A 22,636-nucleotide genomic window follows, 5' to 3' on the forward strand; every position below is an offset into this window, starting at 1 on the left:
AAAAGGTAAAAGGTAGGGGAGGGGAGGGTAGCGTGGAGCGAAGAAGTTCTTCGAGGGATCGAGGCGAGGGGAGGGAGGCCAGGTGAGGGACCACGAGAAACGAGGAGGAGGACACAAAAAGCGGAGTACTGTGTGCTTGCAGTCGTCGCAGGAGCAGCAGCAGTAGTGAGTGCGTTGCTTGCTTGCGTGCGTGCGTGCGGATGAGATGGGGGGTGTTTGTGTTTGGTTTGGTTTGGTTTGGTTTAGTTTAGTGCTGCTGGGGTGAGGTGAGTTGTGCTGTGGTTGGTCTCGCTGTCTGGGGAGTGAGAAGTGGAGTGGCTCTGAGGTTTTTGGGGTCTGGCCTACTGTAGAACGAAGAGGCTCCAAGCGAGCCGCGTACGGTAAATAATGGCTAGTAGTCGTGGAACTCGAACTGGAACTGGGAACACAAACACCACTAGTCGTGGAATTATGAAATATTAGGTGATGTACCGTCCAGTCCAGTCCAGTCCAGTCCAGTCCAGTAGTCCGTATGGCTACTACTATCGCTCGCTCGTCGTATGGCTATCCTTGCTGGTAATGTTCCTCGCAACTTGTGAGTGTGCGGCGTGTGGCTCTCAACAAGCGTCCCGGAGGGCGGTGGCACGGCGCAGAGTAAAGTACATCCAACCGTGGGGAGCAGCGCTTCTTCGGGAGGCCCAGAAGAGAAGAGGATACAGTATTGCAGTTGAGTCGAGGGCGGTTGTATTGCTGATTTTGGTTTTTAGAAATATACAGTCACGACAACAGGACAAGAGTGCTAAGTGGACACTAGATCAGAGAATCGAAGAGATGAAATAAGGAGAGGACAGACACAGGGAAGGAGGAAGACCACCGAGGTCAGGAAAGACGATGAGGCGCAAGATATTTGACTATAGATCTGGAGGGATATGATTGAATGCATGCATGTGTGCCACAGGTGGATGGATAAGTGTCACTGGTATGCGAAGAGTAAAAGTTTCTCTCTCGATAATTACCTCTCTTCAAGCGGGAGATTTCCAGAGATGAGATGTGCTTCCAGTGCAGTGCAGTGCAGTGTGGTGTGGGATATCCAGCCCAGCGTTCGTTCGCTCGTTCACGCACTCACACACTCACACAGCCTCAACATGGGTCCATAGTGCCGTGTCAGAATCCAAAGATGATGCGGAACGCCATCTGAATGCGTACCACCGGCCGCATACATGCTTTCCTGCCGTCCACAGAGAGACGAGAACTGCATTGCTCTGCGCTGCTCTGCGCTGCTCTATTCGCATTCTATTCGTGTTGTGAGTGAGGTGACTGAGGAAAACGACGCCGCAAGCAAGCAAGGGCTGGTTGAAGCTTTCCCCCGCCGGGTAGAAAACGATGGCACCGCCGCAAGATGCGGGTCGCGGCCTCCATCTCGCCTCATAATCTCTATCATCATACAGTAGATTGACCAGCCCTTTCATCCCATGTCTTTTCATCCCACCCGTCGCCGTTCCCGACAGGTCGCTCAGCACGCACTCATGACTGTACTGAATTATGATCAAGTCATCTTCTTATCTTGACTGCTGCATTTTTGACTTGTACGTACGGGTCTGGGCCGACACAAGCATTTGGAACGAAACAGCGAGGGGAGGATGTGCGAACTGCCGTGCAAACCTCACCCAAGCAGGTGTCGGACGGAGCATCCTTCAACGTTCAGAGTCCATATTCGACATAGCGGAAGCTGAGCCTCCAACTCTCCGACCGCGAGGGCAGTGAAGGCTAAATGACTCTGCCTGCGTTGCTGTATGGTAAGGTAAGGAAGGCATGAGCTACTGTGGTGCGCTCCAATCCCCTCTTGGAGCGAATAATATGAGAAGATCACGGGGGCTCTACCAGACCCAATTGCACAACGCCATACCTGGGTACGCAAGCAGGAGCAGCGCTTGGATTTGGCCACGTATACGAACCCAGCGAGTGAACGAGGAAGTGAGGGAGTGAGCACGCACGACTCAACGTTAGAGGAACTGGACTGGAGTGGACTAGACTTTGGTGGTATCTTGTCGCCATGCGTGGACATTCCCGAAGAGGGTCTCTTCGACGCCGCAATGTCCTGTAGGTAGCTATCAAGATGCAGAGCGTGGTAAGTGCAAGCGTGTCAGTATCGCAGCATATGGTAGGCCAAAAACCAAAAACCAACAACAGCCGCCGCCCTCTCATGAGCAGAAGTGCTTCATTCTTCCCTCTCTCCGTCGTGCACTCTCTCTCTCTCTCTCTCTTTCTCTTCGCATGCGCCATACCCTTTCGACCTGCTGCTCCTGACCTGGCCCTGCCCTGCAGAAACTGGCAGAGACAGACATATGCAGCACCACGGATTTAGAGGGTGAGCCGTTTGAACAAAGTCGCCTCAAGCCACTAAGATGCCCGCCGCAAATCAGCCTCATCATTTGTGGAGCACGCGAGGGACTGCATGGCATGGCATAGCATGGCAGAAGGGCAAGAAGAGAGGGGCTAGCCATCCATCGTATCGTCTGACCCGAAGAATGCAAAGCACCGTCCAGCACAGCAACAGCAGCAGCAGCACAAAGACGAGGGGACGGAGGGGAGAGGATGAAAATCGTGTCCAGCCGCAGCACGAAGCACGAGCATCATCCCAGGAGCCTTTCTGAGCTTTCTGAGCTTTCTGAGCATCTGCCGCGCCGACAGATCGGAGGGGTCCACTAAGCACTTGAGTACCGAGGGCTGAAGATGCCATGCACGCATGCACAGCTGATTGGTGAACGAGAGGCAGAGGAGATGAGAAAGGGTGGTCGAGAGTCGAGAGGGGCAAATGCAACAACCAACGAAAACAACAGACCACCAGGAAGAAGAATCTGGCTGAGGAGGAAATTCGAAGGAAGAAACTCTGAGAGGAAACCAAACCGAACCGAACCGAACCAATTTCCATCCAGGTGAGGGGTGAAGGGGTGAAGGGGTGCTGAAGCGAAACAGGGACTCGACTCGACTCGCCAGCCCTGAAAACGTTGGTGATCCTCGGTTAAAGTAACCTTGGAAATCTGACGGTCAGCCTCCACATCCACTTGCGGTCCATCCACTCCAGACTCGCCGACGACCACCAGTGGGCCCCGGGGGAAGATCATTTTGAGTTATTTAGTCTTGGAACTTGTGTTTCGACTACACCTTCAATCATCTTCCTTACACCCAAGTTTAAAGACGTTCTACTGGTTCTGGCCTCATGGAGACTAAGTAGTTGTCCCCGACCCCGAATGTCCCGTATTCCACGGCGCGTGCGGCTGAACCCGACATGACATCGCCGAAGTGCCTTCCTAAATTCATTGTGGCCGCGGTTCCGTTGTATTGCGTTGAAAATGTCCAAGGATTTGACGGCCAATGACTGTTTCTAGGGGCATGCCTGTCTTAGATATGTGTCGCCGGGAGAACTCAGGAAGTCTGCAACTTTCCAAAAGTAAAGACAAAAAAACAAAAAGACCAGTTTATCCTTTAGCATTGAAGTAAAGCCAACCTACGAAGGTTTCTTCAATTTTTCAAGAATTCAACAATGGAGAAAGCTACAACGCGTGCAGATATAAGGGCATCCAGGTTCACGCCCTTCTTTCAAACATTAGATCAACCTGGTCTTGAAACCACATATACCCAGCGGTAACCTTATTGATGTGCTGGACCATTGTTGAGATAACTATGAGGTTTTATGGCAAAAGACTGGAAGTTTACAGTCTCAGGCCCCGAAAAGTCAGCTCCAAATTGGACCAACTATGAAGTTTCATGGCTACAGTCTGGGAGGTTATTGTCTTAGACACCGGAAAGTCAGCTCCAAAGATTAAACGATTCTGTACAGGATATTCCAAGGCTTGCTGGGTTCGGATTCACAGCTAAGGGGGTTTCATCGGCCATTAAATAGGTTGTGCTAAGGTTCTGTCAATGAACCGTATACTACTTGTGCTTTAGTGGACTTACTTTGACGCATCTTTGCAATAAAGCCAACGACAATTACAAAACTTCGAGACACGTAGACTTGGCAGCATGAAGAAGAATGCTTCCTGTGATCAAAGTTTCTCAAATCCTCGTTTCTGGCGTAGAGGTGATGGTTTGTGCCTGCCTACGTTAACACACATTGCTTGTTACACCAGAGTCAAATCAATACCAAAAACCATATCTTACAGAAAATATTGTTCCACTTTTTAGGCAAAAGGTCACTTTCCATGGATTCTAACATTTTGATAGTACGGACAAGAAACTTGGAAATTAGGATACAAATTGCTTAGGCTTGGTGGATTGACTTGGATACGAGTATGGGATGAGTCGGGAAACCCCGCGATAAGCACCAACATTTTAAAATTTCTCTACCAGCACATGGGACTATTGAATGGCGTCTGAAGTCTCGGCCCAAGTGTAGTCAAGCCGAGCAAGGGAATTACAGCGCAATTTGGCAACCTTTCTGTTCAATGCAACCTGGTTAGCATTTCAAGGGATTCTTCCGGCTCCATCACTCAAGATTCTCGCCAGAAGCTGGGTCTTATTCTGTCTATTATATTACCAAGTGGCAAATGGATCTCATTATTGACAAGAGGCGGATATTGAGGGACTACGCTCAGGCAACGACCAGCGAAATGCCATGGCTGATATCGAGAAGTCACCGGAGAAGATACCACGCTTTCCTTACAAGTCGAATTCAAACAAAGGTCACTTCCTAATCTATATCAATGACCTAACTATAGAACAGTACAATACTAAACTAGAGTCTTCATCTCAACAGGTAGATCCAGAGTTCACAATCCAAACGGAATGGTCAGGTCTTGATATCATTAGTGTAATCCACCTCTACATTCTTACATGTGTTGCTTTCGATCACATGTTCGAATTGCTTGTATCTCGTTGCGCAAAGATTTGAAGAGAACGATGGACACGTGGATGAACGGCCCACTTCTTGCGTTGTTGAAGATGCATGGGCTGGAAAGATGGAATCAGACGGTAGGACTATCGCTTGAGGTGGATCAGGAATATAGTTATAAATAGTCTTGGAACAAAACGTAATCAAGTAACTCGCCATTCTTCTCGTGTTATGGAATAGTAATCACATACCCTCGCCTCGCCTGGAGCTGCTTTTGGCTAGACTAAAGCACCCCAATCGTAAGCAAGCAAGCAAAGATGCACTGCTAAAAGACTAGTATGGCTGGTTGCTGTTGTTGGACGTTCTCGGGTAATCTGCTAAGATATCTGAGCTTGATACAGACCATAACATAAATCAAATGCAAAATAGAAAATCTGGAAATTGACGAGTAGAGATTCATGAAGAGTCCAATTTTAGGAAACAGACACTACTAATTGTCTGTCCCTTCCTCCCACCAAAGCTAAAGCTCTTATACTTGATCGTATCCACATACTTCAGCTCCCCGCCGTCAAACCATGATCTCAGCTCATCTTCGGTCCAATTACAGCTCGTAACCAGGAAGATACCGCCCGTCCGTACCAATGGGACGACTTTCTCCTTGTAGCCTTCACATATCCTTCTTTCCAGCTCATCTCTATCCTCCGAAAGGCTGATAGCATCGAAAGTGCCCTTATCAAGCACCACATCCCAACCTTTCTCGTTCGGTCCTTCGAGAACAACACCCACTGGATCTTGACTCATCAGATCCCACCACTTAAACTCAACCTCCTTCCCTGCCCCCAACCCAAAACCTTTACTCTCAGCTATCCTCTTGGCAAACTCAACGCTGCGTTCGGAATAGTCAACCCCAAGCATCCTACCCTCCCATCCTTGTCTCTCGTCGTCGCCCTCTTCCTCTTCCTCATCATCATCTTCCTGACCACAGTTCCTCAAAGTAAAGAGAAAATGTCCGTTCCCGGTCCCTAAATCCAAAAACGAACAATTCTCCTTATTAAACTCCTGTCCCAAGATATGATTCTCGCAAATTTGTTCTTCGAGGAAAGATAAGATTTTATCTTCGGCAGAGGAATCGTCGAACCAGACTGTGCCCTCGTCGGAGGGATCAAGTGAGTGGTTGGTGATTTCGGTTGTGTAGAGATTATCCCAGCTATCAAGGCATATCAGAGAAGAAGCCTATGAAACGGTCTAGAAGATGTTTGGTATGTGAATGTGAGGAATAATTTCTCACGCGCCAACTTACTACTCTTTCGTGCCGAGCTTGGAAGGCTCAAGGTGGCTTGGTTTGGAAGGGAGCTCGCTGGACATTATGGACTAATAGAATCAAAGAGAACTAGAAGTCTGCCGAACGCAGCAACCAACACGCGGAAGGATTATTTCGCAATGGTGAGCTTGGTGGAAAAGATGCTATCTAGAAATTAAGTTGTCAACTTGGCAGAATAATTGCCCCGCACTAAATACGTCGGCGGTGAAGGGAGCTGGCCTGGAAGAATTCTCACGTGGAATCACAACATCAGAGACATATTACTTATTCACTTTATTGTACAGGAAACTCATGGGTCTTGAAAGAGACTACGCTGGTATTTTGCTCTGTTCTGCTCTGTTCTAACACAGTAAAACAGCTAAGCCTAGAAGTTCAGGCACAACCCTGGAACAATGCATCTTCCCAATTGAAAAAGTGCTTCTTTATTATCTCATCTATGATGTATTCATTGGGTCGCCAGAAACAGAAGCAGCCGCAGTGGTAGCAAAGAAACGAACATCAACATCATCATCTTTTTGCAGCTTCTCTAGATTTGGGAGAATCCTCTCTTCAATGAGCACTTGGCCTCTTTGCGAGGGAGGAGCCGAGCTGCCTGAGGACTCCAACGAGAAAATTGTCCCCTCGTCTGGAAGACGCTTGAGGACTGAAATTAACTCTGAATATGACTTCGCAACGTTGAATCGGATGTTGGGAATAGCGTCGGCAACAAGCTTGTCCATCATAGGAAGGATAGACTTTGAGACCACATCCAGACTTACGACGGTCGCAAGGGTCTATAAAAAAGTAAGCATGTTTTCGCTAAGTCGACCATATATACTAACTGTGATCGCGAAACAGGTGGTCATTCTGTAGAGATAGTTGGGGTGTGCGCCCATAGCCATCACTTTGGGAATGATAGCTTCGTTGGCCCATTCAACGCCAAAGACTTCTGTGAGCTTCTTGAGGTTGTGTGTTGCCGCTTCGCGAATGGAGAAAACGGTATCACCTAACCAGCCCATGCAGAGTGCAGCGAGCTTCTCATCGAAAAATTCGACACCTAGTTGGCTTGCCAAAAGAGGGATGTATTCTATGATGGCCAATCGAACTCTCCATTGCTTATCTTCCGCGAGCTGAACGATGGCAGGGAGGAGGGACTGCGAAAGAAGCTCGATGCCAATGACTAATATTGTTAGCTGATGTAGACGGAACATGTCTCAGACAACAAACCTTGATTGACTAGCTCGAGCTTTGAGATAATGTGCAAACGGACATCCGGAAATTCATCCTTCAGCATTTGCAGGAACATAGGAAGGAGATGATCAATAGTTCTGGTATATGTTAGTAACACTCGTTGATTTTGCAGACTGACTACGCACTCTTGCTTGCCAAGAATTGGGGCAAGGCCACTGATCTGAGTTCCAAGAGCGGCACGGACGTGTTGAGAGGTATCAGACACGAGGTCCTCAACTGTTGTCATGATATCGTTTAGAAGTGTAGTCCTGTCGACCAATTTGCAGAAGCCTGAAGCTGCACTTAGCGTAATAATATAATTTGGATTAATGAATACGTGCCTGGAATTTGGCCAGCAATTGCGGTCCGAACCTCAGCCTCGCTGTCCTTGAGAAGTTTGACAAAGGCTGGCACGAGATCTCTTGTGACAACTTCATCGTCGACTGCTTTTGCGATCTAATGAACAGGTTAGCTAATGTAGATATGCCTCCATATAGATCACTGTTCAACCTTTTCAAATCTGTCGGCCACCATGTACCTGACCCTCCAGCTTTTGTCCTCTATCAAATTCCTCAACGCTGTAAGCAGGACCCCGTGGCTTGATTGCTGTTCCTTTGGTACGACCTCCGCAATGGCAATCAATATCTCGACCGTCAATAACCTTACACTGTCTTGGTCGTCGCTGGCAAGGTGCTGGAAAAGGGGTATCATCTCCTCGACAACTATCGTAGCTGGCATTTCCTTCACAAACTTTGCAAGATTATTCGCGGACTGTCTTCGGACCATCGGGGTTTCATCGTGAACAAGAAGACCAAATTGTTGTCTGAGTTGTTCTTGCATCGGTGGAGAGGCTTTCTTGTATGGAACTTGGTAGAGACCCGTGGCAGAAACTTTCGAGGTGAACCAGTCGGCTTTCGAGAGTCGAATCGTAAGGGGAATGAAGTACTCTTCGACCTGCTGAGATGAAAGCTCTTCACATATCTTATTCAGAGATTCCACGGCCTATGTTTCATCAGCCAGTGTACCAAAGCCCTACAAGGTATGCCATCTCACCTTTTCCCGCACCAAGGGCTCTTCGATAGCAGCAAGATTCTCGAGAGGCGACAGCAGGACGTGACCCCATTCTGGGCCCCCGACGTATTCGACAAAGTTGCCGAGCTCCTCACTAAGGGCGGTAAGGACCTCATCTTCGTCTTCGACAGATTCTGCACCTAGTGTTCAGCACCCTGTCATAGCCATATGAATACTCTCAACATACCATCTAAGAACGGGATCAATTCGTCTCTAGTGCGCTCAGCTCCCAGCGCGAGGGCAATCGTCGAGAGACGATGTATAGCATTTAATCGTAAGAGGACATCATCATGCTATGTCAAGGGTGAGCAGTTTGCGCAACGCAGTTGGCGGGCAGGTTGCGGTGCCCCAGAACCTTCCTTACCTTTAGTTCGTCGATGAGCACGGCTATGGGGTAGAGCTCATCGGTCTTATCCTGGCCGTCAGACATCGTGAATATTATTCCAAGAGAAGGTGGTGGTTCGGAGTAGAGTAGGTAGGTAGGGAGTCAGCCAGCCTTTGACGTGTTTATTCGCAGCTGTATGGATTCAGGTTGATTGATCGCGTGTTGGCACGCCTAGCCTCGATTGAACTCTCGCAGGGGAATCGAAGACAGTTGTTCGCGGCAAGAAGAAGTCTGCCGAAGTCTATAATGGTGGGTATCAGCAAGGTAAGGGAGGTGCGTGTGAGAGGAGTGTGGTATTGTTGTTGGAAATGTGGTGGGGGACCCGAGTTGAAGTTATGACGGAGCTATTTCAGGAAAGGTGCCTTGACCGCAAAGCAAGCAAGCAAGGTAGCTCGACAAGGCGACAACTTCTCAATTGGACGTACCTACAGAGAAAAAAGCACGGAGAAATGCGAGGTAGAAGGAGAAGATGCTCAAAGTCTGCGAGAAATTTGGTAGTGGTAGGGGTTGAGGCAGCTGGCAGACTTGGTACTGGTTTGGTGTTTGGTAGTCGCAAGTTGAAAGTCCCACACCGGTGCGCTGTGCTGTGAACCAAAATTCGATGAGGCACGGACCATAGAAGGCCAAACTCAGGCGCCAACCTTTTGCAAGGTGATAGCCTCGCACCGTGAATCTGCAGACGACAACAAACGTCCCCAGCAACATAGAATATTGAATTCGAAAAGAAAATAAAGACTGTAGAAACGGAGCTGTACCTCGTAGTATTCGGCGACCACCTAAGCTCGTCGACAATCACCTCAATGTACAGCGCTTTCAAAGACCTTGTGTGTCTCGAAATTTTGCCGGGAAGATAGCCTTGCAGCGCACGCGATTCTGCAGCTGGTGTTCACTTGGGAGCAGCAACATTCACGAGGAGAATTTGATCTAGATTTGAAGTACAAAATCGACTCTACTTTAATGACCCAGATACAGAAACTCGAGTGACCACACATTTCTTTCTCCAGATTGTTAATACCTGGACCGACTTTTCCTAGCTCGCGCAGAGCTCGCAATTAATTTTCGGAAACACCTCGCGGAGTCATAATCTGTGCCAGCCCTCAACACCAGCGTTCTTCCGCATTTCGAGAGCCCACGGTTGTCTTTAATAGCTGCTACACAGGCGGTAGATTCATCGTCAGCTACAAAGATGCCTACCATCAGCGTTGACAAAGCGGAGCTCTACAAAGCTCTCGGGCAAGAGTATGCCAGTCCACCACCCCGCCAAAATTCTACTAATTCTTTGTACAGGTACACGACTGAAGAGTTCGAGGAACTATGCTTCGAATTTGGGATAGAACTCGACGAGGATACAACAGACCAAGAGCGACCCATTGTCAATGGGAAGCAGGAACCTCCACAACTCAAAATCGAAATCCCGGCCAATCGATATGACATGCTCTGCTTCGAGGGTATAGCTTTGATGCTCAACATTTTCCGCGAAAAGACGCCATTCCCTGACTACAAATTGGTCAAGCCGAAAGGAGGGAAGATGCAGACCATCACCGTTAGTCCAGACACTCTCAAGGTTCGGCCATATGTGTCCGGTGCCATTCTCCGTAATATCAAGTTCACCAAAGCTTCATATGACTCCTTCATATCACTTCAGGACAAGCTTCACCAGAACCTTGCAAGGCAAAGAACTCTGGTAGCTATTGGTACTCATGATTTGGACACGATCAAAGGCCCTTTCACCTATGAAGCCCTGTCGCCAAAGGACATCAAGTTTGCGCCTCTGAATCAGACCAAAGAAATGAATGGCGAGGAACTCATGCAATTCTATGAGAACGACAAGCATCTCGGAAAGTACCTTCACATCATCCGAGACAAGCCTGTCTATCCCGTCATCTATGATTCTCAGCGTATCGTGTGCTCCATGCCACCCATTATCAATGGCAACCACTCGAAGATCTCACAGAACACCACCAATGTTTTCATTGAGATGACGGGAACAGACCGAACCAAGCTTGAGATTGTGAATCATATCATGGTTGCTATGTTCTCAATGTATTGTACTGAGCCATTCACAATCGAACCTGTCGAGATCATCTCAAATCACAATGAAGAGACAAGAACCACTCCTGATTTCAAGCCTCGATTGGCTGAGGCGGAGGTTGACTACATTAACAACTGCTGTGGCCTGAAGGAGTCGCCCGAGAGAATTTGCGAGCTGCTCACCAAGATGTGCTATACTGCTAAGCCATCCAAGAAGGACAAGAACATCCTCGACGTCTCGATCCCGGTAACCCGTGCTGATGTTCTTCATCAATGTGATATCATGGAAGATGTTGCTATTGGTTACGGCTTCAATAATCTTCCAAGAACATCACCTAACAAGGCCTCGACAATTGCGCAACCTCTGATGATCAACAAGCTAGGTGACATTGTTCGTATGGAAGCAGCAATGGCTGGCTGGAGTGAAGTGATGCCGCTAATCCTCTGTTCACACGACGAAAATTTCGGCTGGCTGAATCGAAAAGACGACGGCGAGACGGCTGTGAAGCTTGCGAATCCCAAAACTGCAGAGTACCAGGTTGTGCGCACCTCATTACTTCCTGGTCTCCTAAAGACCATTCGAGAAAATAAGAAGCACAGCGTGCCTATCAAAGTTTTCGAGGTCTCAGATGTTGCCTTCAAGGACATGTCTCTGGAAAGGAAGAGTAGGAATGAGAGGCACTTCGCAGCTGCTTGGTATGGCAAGACGAGTGGGTTCGAAGTCGTTCACGGCTTGCTTGATCGTGTTCTCTTGATGCTCAAGACTGCTTTCTTGACTCACGAGGATGGTCTCCAGGGCAAGAGGCTGGACTACGAGGTCAAGGAGGACCCATCGAAGCCGGATGGATACTGGATCGAGGAAATTGATGAACCAACATTCTTCGCTGGGCACGCTGCTGCTATCTACCTCCGAATCGACGGAAAGCAAGCTCGCATCGGCGAGTTTGGAATCTTGCATCCCACCGTTCTCGATAAGTTTGAGTTGAGGTATATAGTGAATCTAATTCAAGAATTTACCAATGCTAACTTCCTGCCAGATATCCTGTGAGCACACTAGAGATCAACTTGGAGGTCTTCTTATGATCATGTTTCTACTATACAGTGAAGACGGCGTACTGCTCACCAAAAGAATTTAGATTTCATGAATGATGAGCTATTCAATGACATGATACATGATTCTCGTAAACTCATCGTGCATTTCCTTCCCCATGACGCCAAGCTCCTGCAATGCTATGCTAAATGCGGCTGCTCTAATCCTTGACGCCTAGCCTATGCCTGCCTGCTATACCCTATTGCATTTCTACCTCCAGTGGCTGCTTTGAATTTGCAGGACTCTTGCTCCCTCCTCCACCCATGCTTTTGACTATTCCTAAACCTGATATACCCTCCCGCAGACTAGCCAACTTCCCCTGCGTACCATTTGGAGGAGTGTGACGAATACTTCCAGCAGGGACGACTCGATCAGCAGTCTCCACTCCAGTAAGAACACCCCCACCAACGCCCATGCTGTCCTCCCTATCGCCAAGATACCGCTCAGTGACGGTATTGACTGGACCATTCATATCTTGATCTTTCCGGTTGAAAAGCTCAGGCCACCATCTGACCTTGTCCAGCTTCGGGAACAGAAGTCGTTCTTTGCCCTTGACATGGTCATCGATTTCACCTCCATCGTAATCTTTATTCGTGAATCCTGCCCGTTGGGCAAGAAAATAGCCCCATGCACTTGCCGTTCGCTGCTGAACTCGAGCATCTAAGCGAGATTTCTCATTATTGTAAAGGAATGTGCCATATTGGCATGAGTAGAGGTGGTAAAGAAGTCTCCGCAGGAATCGTTCGTTGAACTCAAAACGAGTAGGGTATTGGTGGAGAAGCTGGTAGGTGCAATCTAGGAACTGGTGGAAGACCGGACTTGTCTCCTTTGGCTTTGTAGCTTCCTTGTCTGCAAGAGTATCCTTGGTGCCGGATCTCCTCTTGGCTTTTGGGGACTCATCAACAGATAGCAGTTCGCCATCAGAGTCCGTCACCGTATCCTGACTTGCATTGCTCTTGTTAAAGAATCTCTTCGCGCTCAGCAATGCATTTTCAATAGCGTCTCCTCGGCCTTCTCCGTTGCCGCCAGGCTGAATTGCAGAGCCGGCAAGCGCATCATTCTGAGTACTGAACCACTTCTCACTATTGAGGAAACCTGAACGATGCTGAAACATATGCCCAAATGCCAGCCAGTCTTTCTCGATCAAGACAATGAATCCTTCGATTGTCCTGTAGTAGGGATCTAGCATTAATTGCGAAAGGGCACTCAACTGGCTTGTTCGATCCCAACCATCGGAGCAATGTATGAGAACATGAGAATGCTGAATCCCGACCTGACGAGCTATCAAGGCAGCCCCGTCTAATAGGCCTGTAATGTGTTTAAGCCAGCCACTTTTGACAAGTAGCTCTTGATTTGGTGGTAGTCTTGAGATATCAGAATCCTTGACAGCTTCTATAACTTTTGCTAAAGAGTCTCGCATGACGTGGATGTTCTCGATGCCTAGATACGCTTTGGTTGCGAATTTGTAATGATCCATGTTTTCTGAACCAAGACCGACCGCTTGCATGGCCAATGCATTCACAGTAGGACGAGCATCCACAATAAGATTATGTTGCTGAGCACCATAGATGTGTGGTTTGTCAGAGACGATCTCAATATTTGAGGCAGAGATCATCTCGTCTTCAAGGCGTTCCGTCTCCGATAGTTCACTATCTGTAGGTAGGCCAAGGTCAGCCTGACTGGAAGCTGGGCTAGCGCGAGATATAGTTTGTGACGAAGGCTCGCCATCATCAATTTGGGCAGATGCTGAGAAGCATGCGCTGACAAGCTTCTCATCTTGTATGCTGCGATTACCTCTCAGACCAGCCATAGGTTGCGAGCTCCGTGTGATAGAGCAATTATTGACAGGATGTAGGTAAGTCAAGGTAGGGATTCGTACTCTCGAACGATATCGACCAGCATAGTTCAGTGTGTTGTCAGATATGGACGAAGGAACCACGAGCAACGCTGGATACGTGGGCGAAAAGGCGTAATCCAAGTTGATCTTGGATATCCTCCATCCTCTATCAATTCCCTTATCACTAATGCCCTGCCGTTTCCACTCTGCCTTCGCGTCATAAAGCTCCCAGCCTCCAACTGCCTTCTCTATGGGGGGCGCATCGTACGTGAAAGCGTAAAGTTTCTCAATACTTCCAAGCTTGCATGTTTGACATTTTATGGTCTCGAAAACATCTCTGGCTTGCCTGTCATCCACGAAATTGAAGGTAACGAAAAGGAAGTCTCGGCATCGTAATCGAATTGTTGAGGAGAGTCCGGAACTTGGCGGGGTTGGTCTGAAAGTGCATTGAGCTATCATGGGGTAGGCGATGTACACTTCTCTAGTCTTCGGTTTAGGCTGGTGACTTGAGCCATCTTGCGAGGAGGAAGGGGTGTGAGGAGTCGCAACAATGAGATGATGGTTCGTTAGTAGCAAGGTAGCTGTTGAGACTGTCGCGTTCGCCAGTACTTGTACATCCGGAACCTTCAAACACCTTAGTATAGACAAGTGGCCAGTCTGGAGATCTTTACAACTCACCTTTCTTAAGAACTTGTCTAAGGCTTTGTCGGACATCTTTTGCTCTGGCAGAAAAGGTGCGCTCTTGAATCAAGAACAGCACGCTTGGTGATTATCATGACATTCGAAGATTACTCTTGAAATATTCAGGGCTTGTATCGAGGAAGCGCAAGGATGTGTGCACGTTTGGTATTGAGAATGTTTGCTGTGAATTCAAGCTCGTCGTCACTGATGTTAGCTCCGGAAGCCGAGCATTATCAGCGCACCGAATCCTCTATGGCGGTACTATGCGTTGAAAGAAACAGAGAAAGCCAACCTTTTTCTCAATAGTAGCAAAGAGAAGTCTCCCAAAGATAATGTCCTTTTAGTTCACTTTCAATCTCTGATTAATAGCTTTTGAGCTTCTCGCCAGCATGGAAGTTTTCCAAGCCGCAAATGTAAGGCTACACGTGATACAGTGCACGGACCAGATCGCTTACTAGGGGAGGGGCACACATAGAAATCTAAGAATTCAAAGCAACCCAAAATCGCGAGTGTCCGACAAACCACATCACCCAGCGAAATTGTACCTCCACGAGCAGGTGCAATCGAGATTATACAGCCGTCAATATGGCCTCCGGAGTACCAGGAACCGCTATGTAAGTTATCCGCGCAAACTTTTCTGTTCATAGACAGTGGAGGAACCTAGCTAATATCTTGTACAGCTCCAAGAAGCGCAAGTTCGTCGCCGATGGTGTCTTCTATGCCGAGTTGAACGAGTTCTTCCAGCGCGAGCTGGCCGAGGAAGGATACTCTGGCGTCGAGGTCCGCGTCACCCCCACAGTCACCGATATCATCATTCGTGCCACACACACACAAGAAGTTCTCGGCGAGCAAGGACGAAGAATTCGGGAACTCACATCTCTCATCCAAAAGCGATTCAAGTTTCCCGAGAACTCCGTCTCCCTGTACGCTGCCAAAGTCCAAAACCGTGGTCTCTCCGCTGTCGCCCAATGCGAGTCCCTCAGATACAAGCTCCTGAACGGCCTTGCTGTCCGACGAGCATGCTATGGTGTTCTTCGATTCATTATGGAGAGTGGTGCTAAGGGTTGCGAGGTTGTCGTTTCTGGAAAGCTTCGTGCTGCCCGTGCCAAGAGCATGAAGTTCACCGATGGCTTCATGATCCACTCTGGTCAACCAGCCAAGGACTTCATCGATTCCGCTACTCGCCACGTTCTCTTGAGACAAGGTGTTTTGGGTATCAAGGTCAAGATCATGCGTGGATCCGACCCCGAAGGAAAGTCAGGCCCCCAAAAGTCATTGCCAGACTCTGTTACGATCATTGAGCCGAAGGAAGAGCAAAGTGTGGTTCAACCAATGAGCCAGGACTATGGAACGAAGGCTGCTGCTTCTGCACAAGCTGCTGAGGCTGCACGTGCGGCGGAACAACAGGGTGAGGAGGCACCAGCGGAGGAGCAATAGACAGGTGGTTAAACCTTGATGATTCTGTTAGGCGTGTAGGGTCATTTGCATACGAGCTTTCTCGGCATTCTGCTGCGAGCTGGTAATCATAGCCGATAAATTCAGGGCTTTCACAAACTTCCAACAAACAAGACCCCATATGTAATATTCTTGAACTTGTGATTCTTCAAACGTTCCCAAATGCAGTTTCGCGCCTAATCTGCGCCGGTATATCATATCATACAAGATGTTGCTTATAGTACAATTAGCCCGAACGCCCTAACCTCATGCAGTCGTACTATTGAAGACACCCAAATGCTTGCAGACCAAATGCTGCAACCATAATATTCTATGACCTCAGCAGTGCCGAGTCTCCCGCCCTTGACCATATACAATGTTGAAAATGCAAAACATCCGTGGAACGCCAAGCAAGGTCACCTGGTTAGCGACTTCCTAGGTCGCTCACTCTCTATTGGCTTACTGAAACTTCTCTTGTTCCCGTTGCCGTTCCCGTTCATCTTTCCATTGGGCGTCTTTGCACTCGGTGGTGGTGCATCGTCGTCGCTGTCTTCCGTGAGATCAGTGAGACCGAATCCAGCGTTGTTCTCCTCTTCGTCGTAGGCATGAATAAGACCTTCTCGGTCTCCGCCCCTGCCGAATCCGTTGCTACCCATACTCATTCGATGGGGATCCAAACTTCTTCTCGCCTGCATACTCCTTCTGGTCTGAATCCCCGAAATGGGGTCAGTGGCAATCCCGTCATGGTTGGCTCCATTGATCATCCTCCGACCATCGGGATCTCCTCTTGAAATATTAAGAAGATATACACCTGTAAAGATGACCAGAAAGCCACTGAGCAGTGATAGCGTATTCACAGCATCTGAGGTGTTGAATCCGCCGTATAGGATGAAAGAAGCACATAAGGTGGCGGTAGTAAATGTGACGTAGTATAATGGGTTCACACTATTTGCAAGTTAGCAACAGTGAAGAGATCTGCAACTTGAGGCGTACATTGATGTTGGGAATTGGCTCAATGCTTTGTTAAAATAGTTCATCTGTGTCAAGATGCAAACTCCAGTCAAGATGATGAAGACGTAAGTCGAGGGATGTGTAAATTGGTTGTTCCCGGCCAGAGTCAACTTTACAGCAATTCCGAACGCCTTCACTGACATGACGGAAACAGAGCCGACTGTGGAGCAAATAGAGAGGAAAATCAGAGGATTCTTCTTCCCGTACTTTGGAGCAACTCGGTAGATCATCACAACCGCAAAGACTGCCACGGCTGCACAGAAAATCAAGAAGCCTGAAATTGCTGTTAGTTTCCATTACACTTGTTTAAAAGGCAGAGAAACGCACCCGGTTGAATTGCATAGTGTAGGATTTCGTCTATTGTCGTTATTTCCTTGTCCGGTGGTGCATGGAGCACAATTATGACTGATCCTATTAGGCATATCGCGCAACCAAGTTTTCCCAATGTGCCCAATTCTTCCTTCAGGAAATACGATCCTAGCACCGCGCCGATCAGGACACTTAATGCTCCAAGAGGAGTCACCAGAATAGCTGGAGCAAAGGCGTATGCTGCGAAATTTGCTACCTCTCCAACAATTACTACCCAAAACGTCAGCAGGTAAGTCTACATCTGAGATTCAAGGCGCATACATGCTATGATACCAGCCCACCATATAGGGCTTTTAAGATATGTAAATCCGTCTCCCTCGAACCCGTGTCTTTCTTCCGCATCCATAAGTCCCTACCGATCGTCAGCAATGTCCCGGCTTGTTCGTCTACCGCGGGATCGGGAAATCTATCAGGCTTTGTAATTGTGCCATACCTTCTTCGTGATGACGAAACTCGTCCCTGTGAACCGTGTAAGCATCTCAGTCTCGATAGGCCAGCAGTGGAGTACCAACCTATGGCCATGGTGGAGGTTATGGCCAGTACCAGGCCTATGTATCTGTTCCATTGCATCAGCCATTGTTCCTTCGGACTTCCAGCAGCTCATGTGCGCCAAAACCACAGCACCAGATCGCGCCGACGTACTTGTCTTCTAACATCTTCGCACAAGTGTAGGACCACTCCTCCTATCGAATCCAACGTGTAGGTGTCGTGGAGCTTGCGCTCGCGATCGTCTCAATTCGACGAACGCTCAAAGACTGCAAGTTCGCGCTGATGGGCGTCGTGGGGCACCCGCCCTGATGACCTTATTTGCTCTATATGCCCACACTGAATGGAGTAAGAGGTGATGATCGCAGGTTGAGCAGGAGGGTCATAGGATGGTTTCAGGCCCCTGTAAAGAGAGAGATAGGAGATGTGCTGTCGAGGCCGAGGCGAGGTTCGTGTTGGGACAAAGAAATGGCGAATGATAGATGCGACTTTGTTGGAGGGACCGATGGGTGTCACTTGAGGCCAGAAAAGCCTTTTGCGACGTGTTGCGTGTGTGCGTGTGTGCGTCTGTTTGACCTGGTAGTATTGAGGCTCTGCTCTGTCGTGAAACAGCTGGAACTTTGCAATGAATTTTGGCCCGACTATTTTTAGCCGACTCCGCCTCTAAGCTTTTAACCCCTTTCGAGAGCGACAGAGACTGGATCACGACCAGATCTCGCCATTCGGGCATCAGACGCGTACTGTGTGGGACCTTCAACCAGAGCCGTTCTCTTAGCCAAATCAGAACCGGTAACTTAGGACTTAGGACGACCATACTTGTTCTGATGATCACGGCAGTGACATTCCTCAACGCAGAGAGTAGTGGACGGCCGGCTAGGGAGAGAGAAAAGGCACCGCAGAACAGTCAGCTTCACCTCGTATTTTAATGCACGCAATCACGGAGGCGACGGATCGTTGAGAATTTGCTTGCAATGCGAGTACTACTTATTGGCCAAGCTCAAAACCTGCCTTTTGTCTGAATTACTCCTACAGGGCGAGCGGCAGAATCCGACCACATTCGCCGCAAGATGAACACAATACACATCTTCCTCAATCTGCCCTGTAAAGCAGATCCAAGCTCATAGGTATGAGCAAAAGACTCCTCCACGCCATAAATTCCAAAAGCCATTCCTCCAGCCAATATAATGCATATCTTTTAGCCCTCCCCAATATGTCAGGTCAGAAAGAAAGGAAACAGACGCTAAGCAATGCTGAATCGCGATGAAGGTGATTTTTGTGAGTTGTGGAAAGGACTAGGTCACGGGTATCATGTATTTCGAAGGGAAAGGTTGAGAAAGGGTGTTAGTAAGTATACCTCGGACCTACCGTGTTTGTTCTCCTATGGCAAGTTAGTCGTTGTTGTGTACAAATCAGTAATCGACGTGGGGTTTGGGGCAACAAGTCGAGGGAGTGTCGGGGTTTAGAATTATGGTCGTGGATGGGCTCGACTTGTCAAGCCTCGAAGGATGAGACCGATCAGAAGATGTGAAGACGGAGAGAGTGTGTCTGACTTTCACGACGACCGGGGACGTTTGGCATCTTCTCGTCCGTTAGTGGAAGCGTCTTCTGATGATCTGGGGTGCACACTTACCCTTACTCGGAGTCGAGAGTTCTGACTCAACCTCTGCGATGAATCTCTTCCCGTTCGTATTTGTCAGTTCTTTCGCTGCTTGAACAGCTCCAGGACTAGCCGAACTAGGTGACTCTTCATCCTCATCATCTTCATAATCAATCTCATCCTTCTGCTCAACCACTGAACTGTTTGTTGGCTTGGCGGCGAATTCGTTATCTAGTTCGTTGGAGATCTCTTCATCCAATCCATCTTCATACTGTATCTCTTCGGCTCCGAGGGTAACACTAGATCCAGCTGTTTCTGCCGCTCCAAGACTGCTCACTGTGGATGGCGCCGGACCTTCAAGCACATTGGCGTTGTCATTGACATCAACAAATTCAGAGCTTTGTTGAGGAATAGTCGGTTCCGCGTATGTTGCCAAGCCTTGCGATCCTGATTCCTCGTCGTTCAGGTCTTCATAGTTTGTATCATCGTTGTCATTATAACTCTCAGTGCCTAATTCTGGATCGTGCTTATAATCAGCCTCGTCATCCACGAAGGCCCCTAGCTCGTTCGATAAGTCATCTTGGTCCTCATGACCTGTTCCATTGTACTCGCCGCTGTGCTCGACGAATTCGTAACTGTCGCTCGCCTCGCCGTGCTGGAATTCTGTACTGTATTCGTCATATCCAGTATCGTTTGCTTCAAGGTATTCCTCGGGGTAGTCTCCGTTTCCATCCGTGTATGTCTGGTCGGCTGTTTTTTCGAGAAGCTTTTCCTCAGCTTGACGGGAGAGCGAACGACGATTGAGCTCTTCGTCTTTTGCTTGGTATTCTGCGAGTATGAGAAGGGAACACTCTGAACAAAAGCATGTCCGGGGTCGAAGACATGGTGAAAAGAAATCATGATATGTACCATTGTCTGTCCTGTCACCATCAGTCACAATAACTGTACGATGGCCCCCGACTTCATCAGGGTACTGAATTTCCTCGTCTGAGTAATCGATCAGATCCTCCTCTTCATTATCAGGGTCCTTTGTAATCTCGCTAGTCGATTCTAGCAGAGGTTTGATGGTGTCAGTATGCTTACTGCTCGAATCTGGTACGGAGTCACTTTTGGTCTTGTGACTGCTGTTAGTGACGATGGAATCCTTAGCATTGTCGGTCATGGCAGGACTATGAGCCACTGGCTTGGATTTGACGTCTTCTCTATGGTGCTCTGTGTGCTCTCCTTGCTGTGTTGTAATTTGCTCGTACTCTTGATAATCTGTACGTGCTGTATTTTGGTCTTTGCCTTCCTCTCGAGACTCCTTTTGTGCTGTATTCTGCTCATCGTAATCCTCTGGGTATTCTTCAGGTGCTGCTTGCTGCTCATCATGACGCTCGCTAGCCTCTTTCTCGTCGTCTGGGACTTCCGCCTCTTCGTAAATCTCCAGTGAGTCTACTTGATCTTCGGTTGAAGGACCATTCTCCAGGTCACCTTTTTCAATACCTTGTGTAGTATCTCCTGTAGCATCGTTTGCTCTTTCCAGATTCTCATAGTTTGACTGAACATTCCTCGCAGTCTCATCTCCATCTCCCACATCATCCACACTCTGGCTTCTGTTCTCTAAGCCCGCCATTTCAGAAAATCCTTTACCTAAAGAAGCACCTTCGGCAAGACTGGCAAGTCTCTTGATGAAATTCACCCGAGTGCCAAGGAGAAGATAGAGCGGTCCAGGCGAGTCTACACTATCGTTACGCAAAAGTTCATCATGCAAGTTCAAGATCTGTGACAGGGTTACATCTTTGAGGTTTGATGAGGCCTGTGACATGTTAGTATTAGATTGCAAGGATGAATTCGAAACACTTACTTCCTCCGTCTCAAGACCCAGGTCTTCAACATTCAAACAAAGTTCTTCATCAGCAGTTAAGTCATCGCGGATGATCTCACGAATAGCCGAGAAAAATTGTTCGAGGGGCTTCTCGATAATAGCGAGGTCTGACAAGAAGTATGAATCCGGATCGTCTGAATCAGACGTTGCAAACAATGCGTATTCCACCGACTGATATACAACCTTAACTCCACGAGCTGTCAGGAAATCATATGTGTGCTCTATTGATTCAGGTTCGTCGACTTCACCAGATGCCTCTTGGGGATTAGAAGTAGGATCTGAGATAGTATCATTAGATTCACGGACGGGAGATAAATGACCAAGAGATGCGGGAGGACTTCTGGGCTCTTCTGCAGCAGCTGCGGGACTGCGACTTTGTGGAGAAGGTCCAAGCGATTGCGAGGGGCTTTTATCAGCTTGGTCCCCTTGATTGCTATAATCTTGTGGGAGTATGGTATCTGCATGAGGAAGAACGCCTTCAGGAATCGGTGCAATATTCCCATCATGGGAAATATTCTCCGAATCTAGCACAAGATCACGGCCGGTGGCGTCCATTTCGTTGCCACCATCTTGACCGAAGAATAGGCCGATGTCATGATCTTCGCTGTATATAATAGCATCGGCAGCACTTCCATCATCTCCATGTGTATAAAGTATGTCGGTTTGGGCAAAAGACATCGATTCTGGTTCTGCGATATGCTCGGCTTCGTCTTGAATGAAATCAGCATCGTCCATTTGGTAAGATGCATTGTCGTCATCTACCATGAGATCATCATGGTGCACCGCTGGAGATGGTTGTGTGGGAAATTCGTTCCCATAATCCACAGTTGATAGGGTATCTTGTAGAATGTAGTCCTCATCAGCCTGACCAGCTGTGATATCGATATCGATGTCGATATCGTCGCCAGTATTCTGGCCATGCTCAGAGGATATCTCCATACTATCATCTGCCATCGCGAATCGATAGGAGAGCGTTACAAGGGAAGCCTACTGAATGCCTTGTAATGGGTCGTTGTAGTGGTATTTAGAAGAGGTTGCAAGGAGGGCGGTTGCAACCAGGGTGGATGAATGGTTGGTAGAAGGTTCTGAGAAGGTACAGCTGAATGTGAAATAGATAGTTCTGGTGGTTGGTGTGATTCACCTCGCTTTGTCAGGCTGCAAAAATGAGCCCCAAGCAGATGAAGTAGTCAAAGAACAAAGACTGATGTCCGATTTATCGCGGCGACGCGTCGAATAATCAGTGGCGCATCGTAGGAACAACAAGGCGCGAGTTAGAAAGTAAAGAACGATTCTGGAAGGAGAGGTGTCGCGTCTGGATTGAAGTTATCTTGCTGATATTGCCCTGAGGTCGAGTTCAATTTCCAGGTCCAGTTTTAGCGTCAGTCCAGCGCTAATCTGCTTTGAGAAAATCCCACACGTGACCCACTCTACCTC

General features: G+C 48.3%; 8 protein-coding genes across 8 annotated transcripts; 3 read left to right on the forward strand and 5 right to left on the reverse strand.

Moving 5' to 3' along the window:
- The first annotated feature begins 443 nt into the window (after window positions 1-443).
- On the forward strand, window positions 444-943 carry LY89DRAFT_687655 (uncharacterized protein). Its single transcript, XM_018215552.1, has one exon. The coding sequence runs from the start codon at window positions 466-468 to the stop codon at window positions 817-819; it is 354 nt and encodes a 117-aa protein (XP_018067040.1). The 5' UTR covers window positions 444-465; the 3' UTR covers window positions 820-943.
- Window positions 944-5,063: 4,120 nt separating this feature from the next.
- Window positions 5,064-6,292, reverse strand: LY89DRAFT_687659 (uncharacterized protein). Its single transcript, XM_018215553.1, has 2 exons — window positions 6,114-6,292; window positions 5,064-6,020 (listed from the first exon to the last, which is right to left on the reverse strand). The coding sequence occupies exons 1-2, from the start codon at window positions 6,176-6,178 to the stop codon at window positions 5,270-5,272; spliced, it is 816 nt and encodes a 271-aa protein (XP_018067041.1). The 5' UTR covers window positions 6,179-6,292; the 3' UTR covers window positions 5,064-5,269.
- Window positions 6,293-6,405: 113 nt separating this feature from the next.
- LY89DRAFT_687661 (ARM repeat-containing protein) lies at window positions 6,406-9,307 on the reverse strand. Its single transcript, XM_018215554.1, has 9 exons — window positions 8,779-9,307; window positions 8,602-8,707; window positions 8,397-8,548; window positions 7,854-8,345; window positions 7,685-7,799; window positions 7,490-7,634; window positions 7,341-7,441; window positions 6,956-7,293; window positions 6,406-6,907 (listed from the first exon to the last, which is right to left on the reverse strand). Exons 1-9 carry the CDS (start codon window positions 8,842-8,844, stop codon window positions 6,569-6,571), a joined length of 1,854 nt encoding a protein of 617 aa, XP_018067042.1. The 5' UTR covers window positions 8,845-9,307; the 3' UTR covers window positions 6,406-6,568.
- A 355-nt stretch (window positions 9,308-9,662) lies between these two features.
- Window positions 9,663-12,016, forward strand: LY89DRAFT_190134 (phenylalanyl-tRNA synthetase). The gene is made up of 3 exons (XM_018205696.1): window positions 9,663-10,038; window positions 10,087-11,817; window positions 11,868-12,016. Exons 1-3 carry the CDS (start codon window positions 9,986-9,988, stop codon window positions 11,911-11,913), a joined length of 1,830 nt encoding a protein of 609 aa, XP_018067043.1. The 5' UTR covers window positions 9,663-9,985; the 3' UTR covers window positions 11,914-12,016.
- Window positions 11,995-14,805, reverse strand: LY89DRAFT_622607 (phosphatases II). The gene is made up of 2 exons (XM_018210982.1): window positions 14,436-14,805; window positions 11,995-14,381 (listed from the first exon to the last, which is right to left on the reverse strand). Exons 1-2 carry the CDS (start codon window positions 14,469-14,471, stop codon window positions 12,120-12,122), a joined length of 2,298 nt encoding a protein of 765 aa, XP_018067044.1. The 5' UTR covers window positions 14,472-14,805; the 3' UTR covers window positions 11,995-12,119.
- Window positions 14,806-14,934: 129 nt separating this feature from the next.
- LY89DRAFT_785284 (putative 40S ribosomal protein S3) lies at window positions 14,935-16,040 on the forward strand. Its single transcript, XM_018222875.1, has 2 exons — window positions 14,935-15,052; window positions 15,119-16,040. Exons 1-2 carry the CDS (start codon window positions 15,024-15,026, stop codon window positions 15,873-15,875), a joined length of 786 nt encoding a protein of 261 aa, XP_018067045.1. The 5' UTR covers window positions 14,935-15,023; the 3' UTR covers window positions 15,876-16,040.
- A 29-nt stretch (window positions 16,041-16,069) lies between these two features.
- On the reverse strand, window positions 16,070-17,944 carry LY89DRAFT_721577 (DUF803-domain-containing protein; the record flags this gene model as incomplete). The annotated part of the gene is made up of 7 exons (XM_018218657.1): window positions 17,765-17,944; window positions 17,686-17,711; window positions 17,514-17,604; window positions 17,211-17,462; window positions 16,866-17,157; window positions 16,336-16,817; window positions 16,070-16,074 (listed from the first exon to the last, which is right to left on the reverse strand). The coding sequence occupies exons 1-7, from the start codon at window positions 17,820-17,822 to the stop codon at window positions 16,070-16,072; spliced, it is 1,206 nt and encodes a 401-aa protein (XP_018067046.1). The 5' UTR covers window positions 17,823-17,944.
- Window positions 17,945-20,409: 2,465 nt separating this feature from the next.
- Window positions 20,410-22,297, reverse strand: LY89DRAFT_190286 (uncharacterized protein). Its single transcript, XM_018205697.1, has 3 exons — window positions 21,182-22,297; window positions 20,658-21,133; window positions 20,410-20,578 (listed from the first exon to the last, which is right to left on the reverse strand). Exons 1-3 carry the CDS (start codon window positions 22,154-22,156, stop codon window positions 20,494-20,496), a joined length of 1,536 nt encoding a protein of 511 aa, XP_018067047.1. The 5' UTR covers window positions 22,157-22,297; the 3' UTR covers window positions 20,410-20,493.
- Window positions 22,298-22,636: the final 339 nt, after the last annotated feature.

This window comes from Mollisia scopiformis (genome assembly GCF_001500285.1).
Source record: "Mollisia scopiformis unplaced genomic scaffold LY89scaffold_20, whole genome shotgun sequence".
NCBI lineage: Eukaryota > Fungi > Ascomycota > Leotiomycetes > Helotiales > Mollisiaceae > Mollisia > Mollisia scopiformis.